Consider the following 13,693-nt stretch of genomic DNA (forward strand, 5'->3'; position numbering starts at 1 on the left):
TTGTTAAATTATTATCTTTAATGCACTAGAGATAACAACTTATTTGCAAACAAAAATAGCATTAACAATAACGTCTGTAGTTCTGCTGGACCAGACTGAGCTGGATGAAAATACTTCACTTTTTCCTCTGGGACTGGATGATGCAAAGTTGACGTATTTCCAGAACATTCACCACTTCACTACACTCATTAATACAACACTCTACAGGGTTGGGCTGTGACCTGAAACCCATTTATAAAGGAAAGTCGGGACACATGCGCCTGCTGAACAGGTTCCTTTTGGTTTCTGGCCCAGACCTGATATGGTGGCAGGAGGAGTCTGTGGCATGGACTCATGCCACCAGGAGCCTTCGGAGCACAGGTTAAGAAGCCACTGTTCACTGGTGAAATCAAGTGGACAAACAATGGTATTTGCACAAGATGGAGCCTTACTGTGGTGATAAACCAACACCAGAACCCGAAGCCAAGTGATTGCCCATGGGAACAGATGAGGAAACAAGCCTTTGGAAAAGAGACATGCCAGACTGACAGAGACTGGATCCAGGGTAAGTGCAACAGCCTGAAAGAAAGACCTTTGAGTGCATCTTCCGCAGAGTGGGTGAGAAACCCTAGAACGCGCTTCCAGAGAGAGCGCCCTCTGGCTGACATTGACAGCAGTGCACTCGGAGGCCTCCTTTCAGACAAGGCAGCACTCCCAGGTCAGTGAATCGCCCTTAGCTACACCCCATCGATTGAACTTACAGCCGCCGTTCTGATCCTGCCCAGCTCTAAGGGCAGCCGAAGGGACCCAAGATCAGCATCTCTCTGAAATGTGCTAGCCATTCCTTCTGGGGTGCTGGGGACAGAGGAGAGGGCAGAGAACACGCAACTAGCACTGAAATGAGACAGAATCCCAGGGATCCTGCACTTACCGACCGCTTCCGATCTAAAAGGAATTAAATGATCAGAAGCTGAACATCAGCCTCACCACCAGCCCTGCCCTCGCCTAGCCCTCACCAGAGAGAGAGCGTGAGAATGGCAGGGGCAGTTTGTGACGCTCAGTCTGTGGTTAGATGGTAGGACAGACATTTGGGGCAGGGAAAGGCGAGGTCTTTGATTGTACATGAAGATGTTCACATGTTGGTGCTCATTCGGGATTGGCTGTTAGCTGGAGTGAGCTCACCTTGGCTGCCTTCTCGTGGAGGAGACTGCAATTAGAAACCAAAATACAGCCCTGGTTAGTGATGGGCTGGAACAAACAGAACGCTCCTAAAAACCTGCTCAGCACAAGTAAACTATGCAGCAGGACAGCAGCATTCTCAGCTTAGCCTTCCCTCTTCCCCATATGGAACTGGGCAGAGAGTGTGGGCCCTACACACCAGGAGCACAAAGCTTATTTATTTAGGCCTTGTCTATATTACCTGAAAGTCGAATTAAGATATGCCACTCCAGCTATGTTAATTGCATAGGTGGAGTCAACATACCTTAATTTCTCCTTCGGTGCCATCTCCACAGCAAACACTCCTATTGACTTCCTTTACTCCACACAAATCAAGGAATACTGGCATTAATGGGGGTGCCCTCGGCATTTGATTTAGCAGGTCTTTACTAGACCCGCTAAATTGAACTCTGGAGGATCCACCACCACAGCATCTATCTTCCCGGAAGTGAAGGCGTGGCCTTAGTTGCACTACATCATGAGATTTGACCATTTTTCTATTAATAAATCACTCACTATTTCTGCAAAAGAATTTGTTATTCACAAATACTTACACAACAGTTTACAGCTTGCAAACTATCAACTTCAGGTATTCAAGGTGTGTGATTGGGCCCCTAACTTGAATCAAGTACCCATTTAGAATGTGATGGCCATTTGGCACATGGACACCACAGAATCAAACTGCTGAGAGGATCGATAGAATGCAGTGACCACACCGCAAGTAGCCTGCTCCTCCAGGGTGCAGTCCTGTGCAATCATCTCTTGGACAGGAGTGTGCCAAGCAACATTTGGATTTCAGCTGTCCTTATGAAAGTCTAACTCATCCCTTTGTTGGAATTTAACCAGCTACTCCCCTGCTGACTGGAGCATATAGTAACCAGGAGCCATCCTGCTAGCTGCAAGCGGCATTCTCCAGTGTTCTCAGAATCCTGTCTCTTGTGGGAACAGCCAACCTCCTCCCCTGGATTCCCGTGTCACCAGCTTTTAACCTGCCACCCCCCGTCATTGAAATGGTTACCTTTTATCTTCGCTTCCATGACAGTGGGGCTCTTGGCTCACCTTAACATGTATCTGGTTGCGCAGCACTGCTGCCCGCAGGATCATGGCTTTGGCACGTCGCTGGAACTCTTTGCCCATTAATAGGGACTTTTCAAAGGTGGTGCTGCGCTGATCTACATCCCGAGCGTAAAGAATCTGTAACCAACAGGGAGAATGGGCACAGGAAGCGGGGAAGCAGGCCAGACTCAAACCATGCACGTATCAGCTAGCCAAACACACCCTCACTGCAGGCAAGTGAAGCTTCAAACAGCAATCCAGGAGCAAAGGGAGAGAGTGAAACTATGCTCTTCAGGCACTCTGCGTTAAAAAGCAACACTCCTGCTGTATTAACCAAGACTTTGCTACCACAAAGCTGATCAGAGCCATTTGTGCTGCATTCCTAGCCAGCTGTTCTCTTCAGTCCGCAGCCTGTAGACTGGCTCTTGCCATCAGAAACAGCTGGGCTATGGGGACACTCACTTTGCTATGAGAGTCTATTCTGGCATTGATCAATCCTTCCAGGATTAGCTGGGTCAGCTCATCCTCCAGCGCTGCCACTGTGGTGTTAAATGCTGTGGCCATCTTGCGCATGTCTGCCGACACGTAGGGGCTGAAATACTAGAAACAAGAAACAGTCAGTTTCCAGGTTCACACACAAACACAATCCTCTGAAACGCTCCGATGAGAGCGCCACTATCTCTGACCCTCCCATGTTCCACAGCAGATTTGTGGAGAACAATTACCTGGATAAGGGCACGATTTCGGATCTGCGTGTAGAGCGTCCGCACATGAGGTGCCAGGTACATATCCAGCAGCAGGTTATCCTGCGCAGAGAGAGCAAAACATAAAAAGCCAGAAGAGGCAGCAGGCTGGATAAAATTATTTAAAACCATTATTTTTAAAATTTTAACTAAAAACAAGTTTTTTAAATGTAAAATGATTTTACATGTTGCTAATTCTTTACTTTCTTCCCAAGTTTTATTCTTAACTTGCTACAGTGACCATTCAGACCTTGTTCCTTAGAAGAGTTGCAGATTTTACATCTTTTTTTCCTTTTTAAAAAAGACCCCACCACAAATTCACACATGAAATAAATGAGCAAGTAGCCCATGCAATTTGTGGAGCCAGAATCACCTTCTAAAATACTGCAGCTTTCATAAGGCAAGAAAGCTTAAATGCTTTGGCCGGGCTAGAGTCTATCCAGCATTTCTTACTAATATCAATAAAATTAGTGATCCATGGTCCCTTGGTTGGTGTTGTCAATCTCACCCTTAGCTATGGAGAAACGTTTGCACATTGCAGTTGTTCTTGAGGTCATGGACTTGAGTTTTCAGCATAGATGAGCATTTTAAGTGTGAAGCAGAAATAAAGGCCATGCAAAGTCTGAAAAACAGCCCAGGAACTAATTAAAGGAACATGGACAAAACATCCACTATAGCAATTTAAGTCTATGGAATGGGAAGTAAAGAACTAGCAACATGTAAATAAAAACCAGTTTTAAAAAATTAAATCATAATTCACTCCCACTTAGAACCAAGAGGCAGAGCAGAAGAGTTCAACATGAAACACTCACAACTTCAGCCAATTTGTACAGTCATTGCTTTTGTAAGACCCCTCAAGCCCTGCGTTATCTCCCCTCCCCAAACCCAGATGTCCCACAGTCCCCTGCTCCCCCAACCCCGACTCACTTTCATCTCATCCAGCATCTTCAGGCAGGAAGCATATTTGGATTCATAAAACTTGAAAATGATGTCACGCACCTGAGGCTCCAGCTCCAAGAAGAGTTTGAAGGAGCTGTAGACAGAGCAGTGATCAGACCCTGGGACCTGTCACTGACACACCCTGCCTCACCTCACACAGTCACCCCACTGCCCTGTGATGCTCCATGTGTTAACATGCTAGAACGTGGGGGAGGGGTAGCCTGAGGAGAGCAAAGGTGCCAGGGTCAGAGAAAGCCGAGTGCTCCTACCAGAACCTGTACTGGTCCCCTTCCATAAGTTCTGAGAAAGCACATGGAGTGGGGCAGGTCAGGTCAGGCCCAAGATGGCATCCATACTGTCAGAAGTGGCCAGCACCTGTCTGCCCTATGCTAGCCTTTGCTCGGCTTCCCTTGAGGGAAGTGTGCTGAGAAGCAGGGCTCAGCATAACAGATTTTAATCCACCGAGCACCCCACAAACTCATCCCCGAGGGTCACCCACCTGCTAGAGATGACGTTGCGCTGCAGTTCCTGACGGTCAAAAGTGGCCAGTGCACATAGGCCACCATACACAGCCACGTTGCTAGGCGATAACAGCTAGAGAGATAGATCGAGACCAGAACTGAACTCTCACTGAATGAGGCACAGCTAAGCCCCCCGGCCCTCCCCTCCCACAGCAAGAACACAGGCTGGCCCTTGACAAATACCAAGCTGGAATAATGCCCCGCAGACTCCCACTCAACTCGGTTATCTGAACTTCCCTAAACGGAGTTCCTTGATCCACCCCAGACTTCCCGTGTGACCTTGGGCAGATTCCTCGGCAACTCAGCTCCCCGTCCGTAAAACAGGGCTATTCGAGTTCACCTATTTCACAGGAGTGTTGTGAGGAGAAACGCATTACAGCTTGCGTGCTCAGATACTACTGTGATGAGGGCCCATCAATAGCTAACACAGACAACACTGTACAGAGCTTCTCCTGAGCCCTACACACAGCCCCTCCTGGCCCTCTTACCTCAGGGAAGTCACAGTGGTCAAACGAGGCCAACAAGAAGCACTTGGCTGCCTGCTTGTATTTCCGTGCTGCTAGTTCAGCTAAGCCTAGGAATCAGACTGAGTTAGTGCTTTGTCCACCCCCACAACAGGACTAGTTAGGACACAAGTAAGAACTATGGAAGAGCAGCGTGGGCGCACCAGGGTCCCGAGGAGCTGCGAGTACCCCAACAATTTCAGGGAAGCAGAAGCTGTGTCAGTTGAGCACAGGACATTCAGTGACTGAAATTAACTGCACTAGGGCTCCCTGCTTTGAGAGGCTTAGGGAGTGCCAACACCAGCCAGGATGGGAACTTCAGGATGGGTCTATGTTCAAAATTTGTATCCAGTCAACTGCTCTACATCTTCTGCTTCCTGCCACGAGAACTGCCGCACAGAGACCCGTGAGAGCATGCCAAGTGCTCCTTGGCTGGGCAGAGGCACGTGCAACGTCAGTGAAGCACCCGGATTGGCAAACAGGCAAGAAGGATGCCTGGTAGCATCCAGGAAGCAGAGCCGCTCACTCACCTGCTGCACACTTCAGTTTGGTGAGAATTGCTTGCGTCTGGCTGTCCCGCTCTCCTCTTTGCTAGAGGAAGAAAGAAGCAGGAGTGAGTGACTAGCACAGATCCCTTCCTAGCTCTTTGCTTTAGCCCTACTGGGGGAAACCGGTCTGCTCTAGGAGCTGAGCCACAGAGACCCCACCTCACACTAGGGAGTCATTTGGGAAGGTAGCCGGCCTTCTCAAGAGGGAGATCGTTTCACCCCACCCGTAGGGATGGCCACAAGGACACCATTCACACAGGGCCCTCTCATGGCTAATGGCAAACAAAGGGCAGAGGACAGGGAATGTTCCAGGAGCTAAAAGGGGCGGTGGAACCCAGAGAGGTGAGTGTTCACCTAGCAGACTGGGCCAGAGAGTTTGATTGGTGGAGAATGTTGGCTTATGTGAATTTGGGCAAGGAGGGAAGGAAACATGCATGAAGCAAGTCCAACAGAACATGAGGGGAGGGAGAGGAGAGGCCTGGCCAACTGTGACAGGACAGGCAGAAGGCAGACAGAGGAACATCTGCAGAGGTAAGGAAAGAAACCTCTCACCTCTGCAATTTCTGGGGTGGACTCCGCCTTGCTGACGTAGCTCAGAACATGGGACCAATTCTGCAGGTAAACGCTCACCTGCAAGAAGGCAACAAATGCAATGGCAGAAATCAGACCACAAGGAAATAGCGCTACCTGGTGGCTGACCAACGTCATTTCAGCGACAGACAGTATGAAGGACTCCCTGTAGATTGTGTACGGTTCCCTCACTGCATGGCTCCCTACCTTGATGACATTGAGGCACATGTTAATAACATGCTTAGCACTGGTACAGTAATCACGGGCTCGTGAGTAACACTTGAGGGCATTGCTGAGGTCCCCACAGTCAAGGTAGTGATCGCCCAGGTCATCGTGACCCCTCCTGGAGAGGAGAAGAGCAGTGAGTTGCATCCTTGGGCAGAAAAATCTCAGAAAAGGGCAGGGCCCCACTGACTGTGGGAAGGAGCGGCACTAAGCTTGCTCATGCCACGCCAACAGGCACTGGACCCAGCCCCATCTATGCAATCCGGGCCCAGAGCTGCATTCTGCCAGGGGAGCAGGACGGTCTTTCCCACCCCAGATGAGCCTTCCCCTCCTCACCTGATGCTCTCCTTGATCGAATTGCCTTTGTAGTTTTTCAGATCCGTATCCAGCTTTTCCAGTTTGAGGAGGGCTTTCTTCCGAGTGGCCTCCACCCACGCTGTATCCAGAGGAGGGGGCTCAATCCCACCATCAGGGACAGCATCAGGGGTGTTCTGCAGCTCTCTGAAAGTCAAGCCAAAGAGTAGGAACTGGGCTGCTAAATTATAGTCTCTCCTAGGCTGGGACTTGCTCAGCATGCAGCACAGCTCTCAGGGCACTCAGCCCCATGCATGACAAATGGAATCATTTCAACGATAAGGAGACAAAAGGAAAAGGAAAGCCCCCATCAGTAGCGAAAAGCCATTCTAACAAGATTTTAAAAGCTGCCTTTTTTGTCACAGGTTTTTAACTGGCTCCCTCCTCCCAAAAGCGAAACTTTCACAGTCACGTTTGAATAAACATGTTCTGGCTAACTGAAAAAAAGAGAGTGAGCCTGGTCTATAAACCCAACCCTAGCAAGTCAGTAACAGTGCTGAGAGCCACTAGCCCACGTCACCAGCACTGAGAATCACCCAACCTACCGCAAGCACCTGCACACCAGAGGCACAGCATGCACATTGCCCTACACTTTGCTCTCGCCCTTGCTGATCTCTACCAGTTGGACAGCAACAGGCAAATGGATTCAGGACTAGCTAATGAAAGGCCACAATAGCCCCAGTCTTTAAATGAAGTGCCCATAGCTCAGCCACTAATGGCAAAGTAGCTAGAGAGAGAGAGAATGGCCTAATTCCACTAACTTAGATCTGGGATTCCTGCTTGAATTGAATTCTCCTCTCCCAGGATTTAGGTCAATTAAACCAGTTTAAACCCCATTCTGGTCCACTGACATTTCCTCCCACACCTGCAAGAAATTAGGGATGTAAAATTTCGATTATTTCACTAATCGAATAGTTGATGCAATTTACACTGACTATTCGATTAGCTGATAAGGACACTTCCACCTTTGAAATGTAGCAGCTACACTTCCAAAGGCAAAAGTGCTGTCGGGTGCACAGGGTCAGCTAGGGACTCTGAGTCCCCAATTGACCCAGGCTCCATGTGGTGCTGCCGCTTTGAAACGCCACGGGAAGCCTGGCATCAGACTTCACGTGTTGTTTCAAAGTGGCAGTGCCATGTGGAGCCCAGAGTCAGCAGGGAAATCATCTGACCCCGGGCTCCACCGCTTTGAAATGCCATGTGCAGTCCGGGCTCTCAGCTGTCCCTTGGCTGCACACGAGGTTTCGAAATGGCAGTGCCACATGGAGCCTGGGGTCTGGCCCAGGCTCCATGAGGTGCTGCAGCTTTGAAGCACCCCCTTCTCTTCCCCACCCCGTGCTGCCTCTTTCTGCCAGAGGCACCAAGGGAAGGGAAGGGAAGCGACTAGTCTGTTGACTACTGGATAAACATTTGCTTCTCGGATAGTTGACTAGTTGTTCATATCCCTACAAGAAATACATTGCCATGCAAGGCAGTAAGATTCTACACACAGTAAAAGGGTCCCATCCAATGCAGATCACAGCAGGGTAAAGATGAAGATGGGGACTGTGGATTAATAAGGGAAAGGATCAAGACTAATTGCTAACAACCAAAGCCTCATAAGCAAGGTTGCAATCTATGAAAGAATAACTCTGAGAAGTGAACATTTAATGAGGAGTTTTGACCAGAGGGTGCAGAACACCCAGTAGAAGCTGAATTTCCATATCTCCCCGAGGCACAGACCTGTGTACATAAGTTGTCTGAGAACAGCTACAAGATCTAGCTTGTCCTCAATATCCATGTTTAATCTTTACTAATGTGAAAGAGTAGCGAGAGGACAAACCTTGGGCATTTCATCTCCAAGAAAGCACTGAGCCCAGGGGCAGGGAAGGTCAGTTCACTGGAGTCTGATGTCAGAGTCCCCGTTAATCACCAGGAGGAGGCTTTGTTGTTGCACACAATCTCCCCTTTCACAGAGGTTTCCCTGTACTGCATTTCCCCCCAGATGGTCAAAGCAGCACTCCAAGTCCCCATCACCCTTGGTACCTGGTGGCCTCAGACAGTTTTCGGTGGATTTCTTCATATACATCAACATTGAAAGTTCTTTGGACAAATGACAGTGCCATCTTGAGGGCCTCCACCCGCAGCTGCGGACAGTGGTCAGCGATGAACTGCAGACGTTCAATCCGCATCAGTCCGCTGTAACTAGATGCATACTGCTCCAAATCCTGCAAACAAACCCCAGCCCCAGTGAAAGCATCACTATCACAAATTCCTGAATGGCCCACAAGCCTCAATCTGTCCTGCAGAATCTGTGCTGCAGCCTGATCCCACTAGAAAACATTAAACCACTCGGTAGGCCAGGACAATTGCTCCTTCTCCATTTCTGCCTCCCTCAGAGTTGAGACAAGGCGAGTTAGTACACAGCTTTTATTGGACCAACTTCTGTTGTGACAAACAAGCTTACAAGCTTACACAGAGTTCTGCTTCTAGTCCCACAAGTGGGAAAGGTCCCAAAACCTGGGCTCTATTCCAAGCCTGAACATCACCACAATTAAACAGCCCTGCAAGTGCAAGCCAACTGACCTGGGCCAGCCATGGGTCTTTAACTGCAGTGCAGACATCATGTACAAGACCCTGTTTCAGTTACTAATAACTTTGTCAATTGCAACCAATCAGCGTGTAAACTCCCAAGCCACATGTCTGTCTCATGCTTTATTATTATTATTTTATGTTTCAGCCATTGCTGAGAACAAAGGTAGGGGAAAATACATCGTGTAAGGGAAAATTTGGAGAGCTCTTCGATGGAGAATCTCCTGCACCCCCTTGCTTTGGAGGAGGGAATGTATCTATGGCAGGAAGATGGATTTGCGCATCTGTGAAAAATCTGCAGAAATGTTGTTAAGGTTTGAGCTGGGGGAAGGGCGTTGCAGTTTGCACATACTCCGAAGACTTGCCAGAGCTTCACAGCTTTTATCCCCAGAGACTCTCTCTGCACTGAGTATGCTCAGGCCCAGGGGTCTCCAACCTTTTCCAGCACATCGTCACTTTTTTAATTTAAACGCAATCTAGGATCTACCTCAAATCCAAATACCTTTGCCCCACCTCCCCAAGACCCCTCCCCTTCTCCAAGGCCCAACCCTGCCGCTCACCCCAATCTTCCTCACCCTCACTCACGTTCCCCAGGCTGGGACAAGGAGCAGCAGTGCAGGCTCTGGTATTGGGCCAATGGGTTCAGAGTGTGGGAGGGGATCTGGGTTGAGCCCAGGATGGGCGTTGGGGTGCAGGAGCAGGTTCAGAACTGAGGCAGGGGTTTGGATATGGGCTCCAGCTAGGCCCTGCTTATCCCAGATGGCTCCCAGGCAGTGGGGCTTAGGAAGGCTCACCCCACCCTAGCCCTGCACCACTCCCAGAAGTGACCAATATGTTCAGCAGTGGCTCGCGGGCGGGGGGGTGGGGGGGACAGGCGGCTCCACGCGCTGCTCCCCATCCACAGAGGCACTGTCCTCTCAGCTCCGGCTGGCTGCGGTTCCCTGTTCCTGGCCAATGGGAGCTGCGGGGCCGATGCCTGCAGGCCAGGGTGGCATGGGGAAGATGCTCTGCACCACCTCTCCATGGGCTGTATCAAAGTGCTGGCCACTTCCAGGAGTAATGCAGAGCCTGGGGAGAGGGGAGCCTGCCTTAGTCTCCCTGCTACCGTACTGTTGGCAGCCAATCTTCATCTGATGCATTAACCAGGCAACCAAGTTTCCCCAGCACCCTCTCCCCTGTGTAGGCACATGCCCTCCATGCCTTTATTTCCCCACAGTTAGACTCCTAGAGCAAACACAAAACAGTGACTCCTCTGCAGTTCTAGACAAAAATATTTGTCACCTAGCATCAGCAGGGAAAGACGAGGAGCTTGCTTTTGGCCACGCTGAGTTTGTTAACAAGTGCCCAGAGATGTTAGAAATCCTGGACTAAAATTTAGTATGAATGAAGACAGATCCAGAGCAGAGAGGTAAAGAGGGCTGAAGGATTCTGCATTAGCAGATCTCAATGCAGGATCTGACTGCACCTGTATCGGTGTTTCTCTACTGTAAAGCATTTAGGCTGTTACTTTGTTCTTTCTGTTGTGATAATTTTATGGATGAAGTACAGCAATCCAAGGTTAAAAAAATAGATCTGATTTTATTTTGATTGGTGTTGCTTTAAGCTACATTCATGCTATTTACTCTGAGGCTTCGTCTTCACTGCGAGGGACTCATTAGCATAAGTTGCAATCTCATTAGCATATTTACTGCCATTTCTTTTTGCTAAAGGGGTTTTTTGTGTACCTCTCTGGGACAGGTATAAGGATCTCGCACAAAACGGTGTTCTTGCACAAAAAGTCCACACTGCTTCTTTTGGTGCAAAAACCCCTTGAGCAAAAAGAAATGGCAGAAAATATGCTAATGAGATAGTGACTTATGCTAATGAGTCCCTCATTAGCATATTTTCTGCCAGAAGATCTCACAGTGAAGATGAAGCCTCAGATACTGACCCTGCAAACAGTCATTCAGGCTTTAGTGTGAATGAATACTGGAACAAAAGGCGTGTATAGAGTTAACACATGATATTTGCATGATTACATTTCCAACAGATTACATTGGTATTAATGGCTTAAGGTAAGAAAGAAAAGGATTCTTTTTAACAAAAATCTTTGAGTGTTGTAGAAACAATTAATCAATGCATGGTAAATTGTTAAAACTGGAAGAACTTTACCATGAATCCTGTTTATTTCCATTAAGTTCTAGAATCTGTTTGGAGAGCAGTATTGGAAACCATTAAGGCCAGATCTTTGCTATCTAGTGTAGTTTTGGCACTTACGAGGCAATGGGAGTACATTGTAGCAAGCACTAGGGCTGTGTCTACATTGGAAAGATTTTGCACAAAAGTGCCTGCTTTTGCGCAAAATCTTGCTGCCTGTCTACAATGGCTGCGAGTATTTGCGCAAGAACACTGACGTTGTAATGTACAAAATCAGTGCTTCTTGCGCAAATACTCTGCCACTCCCACTCAGGGATAAGTCCTCTTGCGCAAGAGGCCAGTGTAGACAGTTAACATCAATTTCTTGCGCAAGAAAGCCTGATGGCTAAAATGGCCATCAGAGCTTTCTTGCGCAAGAGAGTGTCTACACTGGCACGGCTGCTTTTGCGCAAAAGCAAATCTTTTGCGCAAAGGCACATGCCAGTATAGACACTCTCTTGCGCAAATACTTTTAACGGAAAAACTCTTCTGTTAAAAGTATTTGCGCAAAATCATGCCAGTGTAGACGCAGCCTAGGTGTGATGCTAAGTGTTTTGTAGCATGAAGACATTATTTGCAGAAGCTTTTTGAAGCAGGGATCTGTCTACAAACTCTGAAGCCATGTGTTAATGGGCTTCTACTCTGAGTTAGTGACACATACAATGTGAAAGTTTCAAACCAGGAGAACTTTTATTTGTTTTTATATTTTATTTTTCAGTTGCATAGCTGAATGGATCCTAAACATTCATTTAAAATGCCCATAACTAACCACCTGATGTTTTACTTCCCTTTGTATTTTAGTGTTGTCAGTTGTCTGTGTGTCTCTGTTACTTAATTGTACTGTTCTGTGTGCAGTATCAATCCAATTTAGAGTCTCAGAGGGGTAGCCATAACAAAAACCAATGGGCCTGTTGTGCCCACGAAAGCTCATGAAACTATCTATCTATACACACACACACACACACACACACATTTTTGGTTAGTCTAAGGGTATGTCTACATTGCCACCCTAGTTCGAACTAGGGTGGCTAATGTAGGCATTCGAACTTGCAAATGAAGCCCAGGATTTAAATATCCTGGGCTTTATTTGCATGTTCCCAGGTGCCGCCATATTTAAACGAGGAGTAACGGTAGTTCGAATTAGGAGCTTTAATTCGAACTACCTAGTCCATGCCGCGTGTAGCCATGGGCAGGTAGTTCGAACTACGGGGCATTTAAAAATGGCAGCACCCAGGAACATGCAAATAAAACCTGGGATATTTAAATCCCGGGCTTCATTTGCAAGTTCAAATGCCTACAATAGCCACCCTAGTTCGAACATTATTGTTTGTTCAGTGTGTTTAATCAAATTAAAAGTTGACATCCCAGAGAAACTGTCAAATAAGTCTCAGTGTCAGTAAATATTGTATTAATATTTGTGAGAGCATGACTATTTCTAGTTGACTGAGATTTGGTTAACATCTTAAAGCTGAGCTGTGTGGGGATAACACGCATGCAAGAGGGATATTTTGTGAACTGCAAATGTCTGTAACATGCTAATGCTTTGGCAGATGCTTCATTTTTTAGGAGCTGCTTTACTGGAGATTCTGAAGATTTTGTTGTCTATGGGAGAAGATTATTAAATTGGAGCTCTGGTGCATATTTTGTATGCTTTTACTTAATGGCTATGTCTTATTTAAATAGCTGTTTTCAATACGCCTCATTTTCAACTCAAGCTAGTAAGGATAATAAAATACATGAACTCCAAGGGTAGTGTTAATTTTCTTTTTATTTGATTTCATATTAAACAAACATCTTAACATTGTTCCTTGTTAATTATCGCTTGGTTTAATATTTTTTCTTCCATACATATGAGCTGTTTAAAAATCTATAGAGATATATATAAATTTTTTGCTTGTACTAGTGATGCATGTCCAAACAGGAACTCAGTATTAGTGCTGCACATAAGAAAATTCAACCCACACAATTAAAAAAAATATATTAAAAGGGAACACTGTTAGACACTCAAAGTTAGTGAACATATTTGACCTTCATTTCTGTGTTAAGTCCTATCTATAAAGTGAAGATAATGCTCCCTCATCATCTCAAAGAAGTATCAAAAAAATGTTTCTGAAGGATTTAGGTACTATAGTGAGAATATGAAATTAACGAGGAAATTAATAATTCCGTCTTCAGAGCAGGGTTTGAACAGTGTGCAGACAATAAAGGTTGGAAGAAGAAACAGAATACCAAATAGTTGTTCATTATGTGAGCGCTATCTACTTTGTGCTTTGAATGGGGGAGGGGGGAGG

General features: G+C 47.0%; 1 protein-coding gene across 4 annotated transcripts in view; it reads right to left on the reverse strand.

Annotated features, from left to right (window-relative positions):
* Nucleotides 1-13,693, reverse strand: part of GPS1 (G protein pathway suppressor 1) — a 20,570-nt gene continuing 6,877 nt past the window's right edge. For 3 of the 4 annotated variants that reach the window (XM_075904225.2, XM_075904224.2, XM_075904226.2), the window contains 12 exons: nucleotides 8,682-8,863; nucleotides 6,639-6,803; nucleotides 6,285-6,420; nucleotides 6,060-6,137; nucleotides 5,490-5,550; nucleotides 4,945-5,030; nucleotides 4,435-4,529; nucleotides 3,924-4,029; nucleotides 2,979-3,059; nucleotides 2,716-2,853; nucleotides 2,257-2,391; nucleotides 1-1,186 (listed from right to left, as the gene is read on the reverse strand). In XM_075904225.2, the coding sequence (XP_075760340.1) occupies nucleotides 1,112-1,186; nucleotides 2,257-2,391; nucleotides 2,716-2,853; nucleotides 2,979-3,059; nucleotides 3,924-4,029; nucleotides 4,435-4,529; nucleotides 4,945-5,030; nucleotides 5,490-5,550; nucleotides 6,060-6,137; nucleotides 6,285-6,420; nucleotides 6,639-6,803; nucleotides 8,682-8,863 (1,338 nt within the window). In that variant the 3' untranslated portion in view covers nucleotides 1-1,111. Of the gene's footprint in view, nucleotides 1,187-2,256; nucleotides 2,392-2,715; nucleotides 2,854-2,978; nucleotides 3,060-3,923; nucleotides 4,030-4,434; nucleotides 4,530-4,944; nucleotides 5,031-5,489; nucleotides 5,551-6,059; nucleotides 6,421-6,638; nucleotides 6,804-8,681; nucleotides 8,864-13,693 lie in introns of all 4 variants that reach the window. The other variant, XM_089772030.1, reaches the window with a different exon arrangement.

This window comes from Pelodiscus sinensis, chromosome 20, assembly GCF_052426305.1.
Source record: "Pelodiscus sinensis isolate ZL-2025 chromosome 20, ASM5242630v1, whole genome shotgun sequence".
In the NCBI taxonomy this organism is placed as follows: Eukaryota; Metazoa; Chordata; order Testudines; family Trionychidae; genus Pelodiscus; species Pelodiscus sinensis.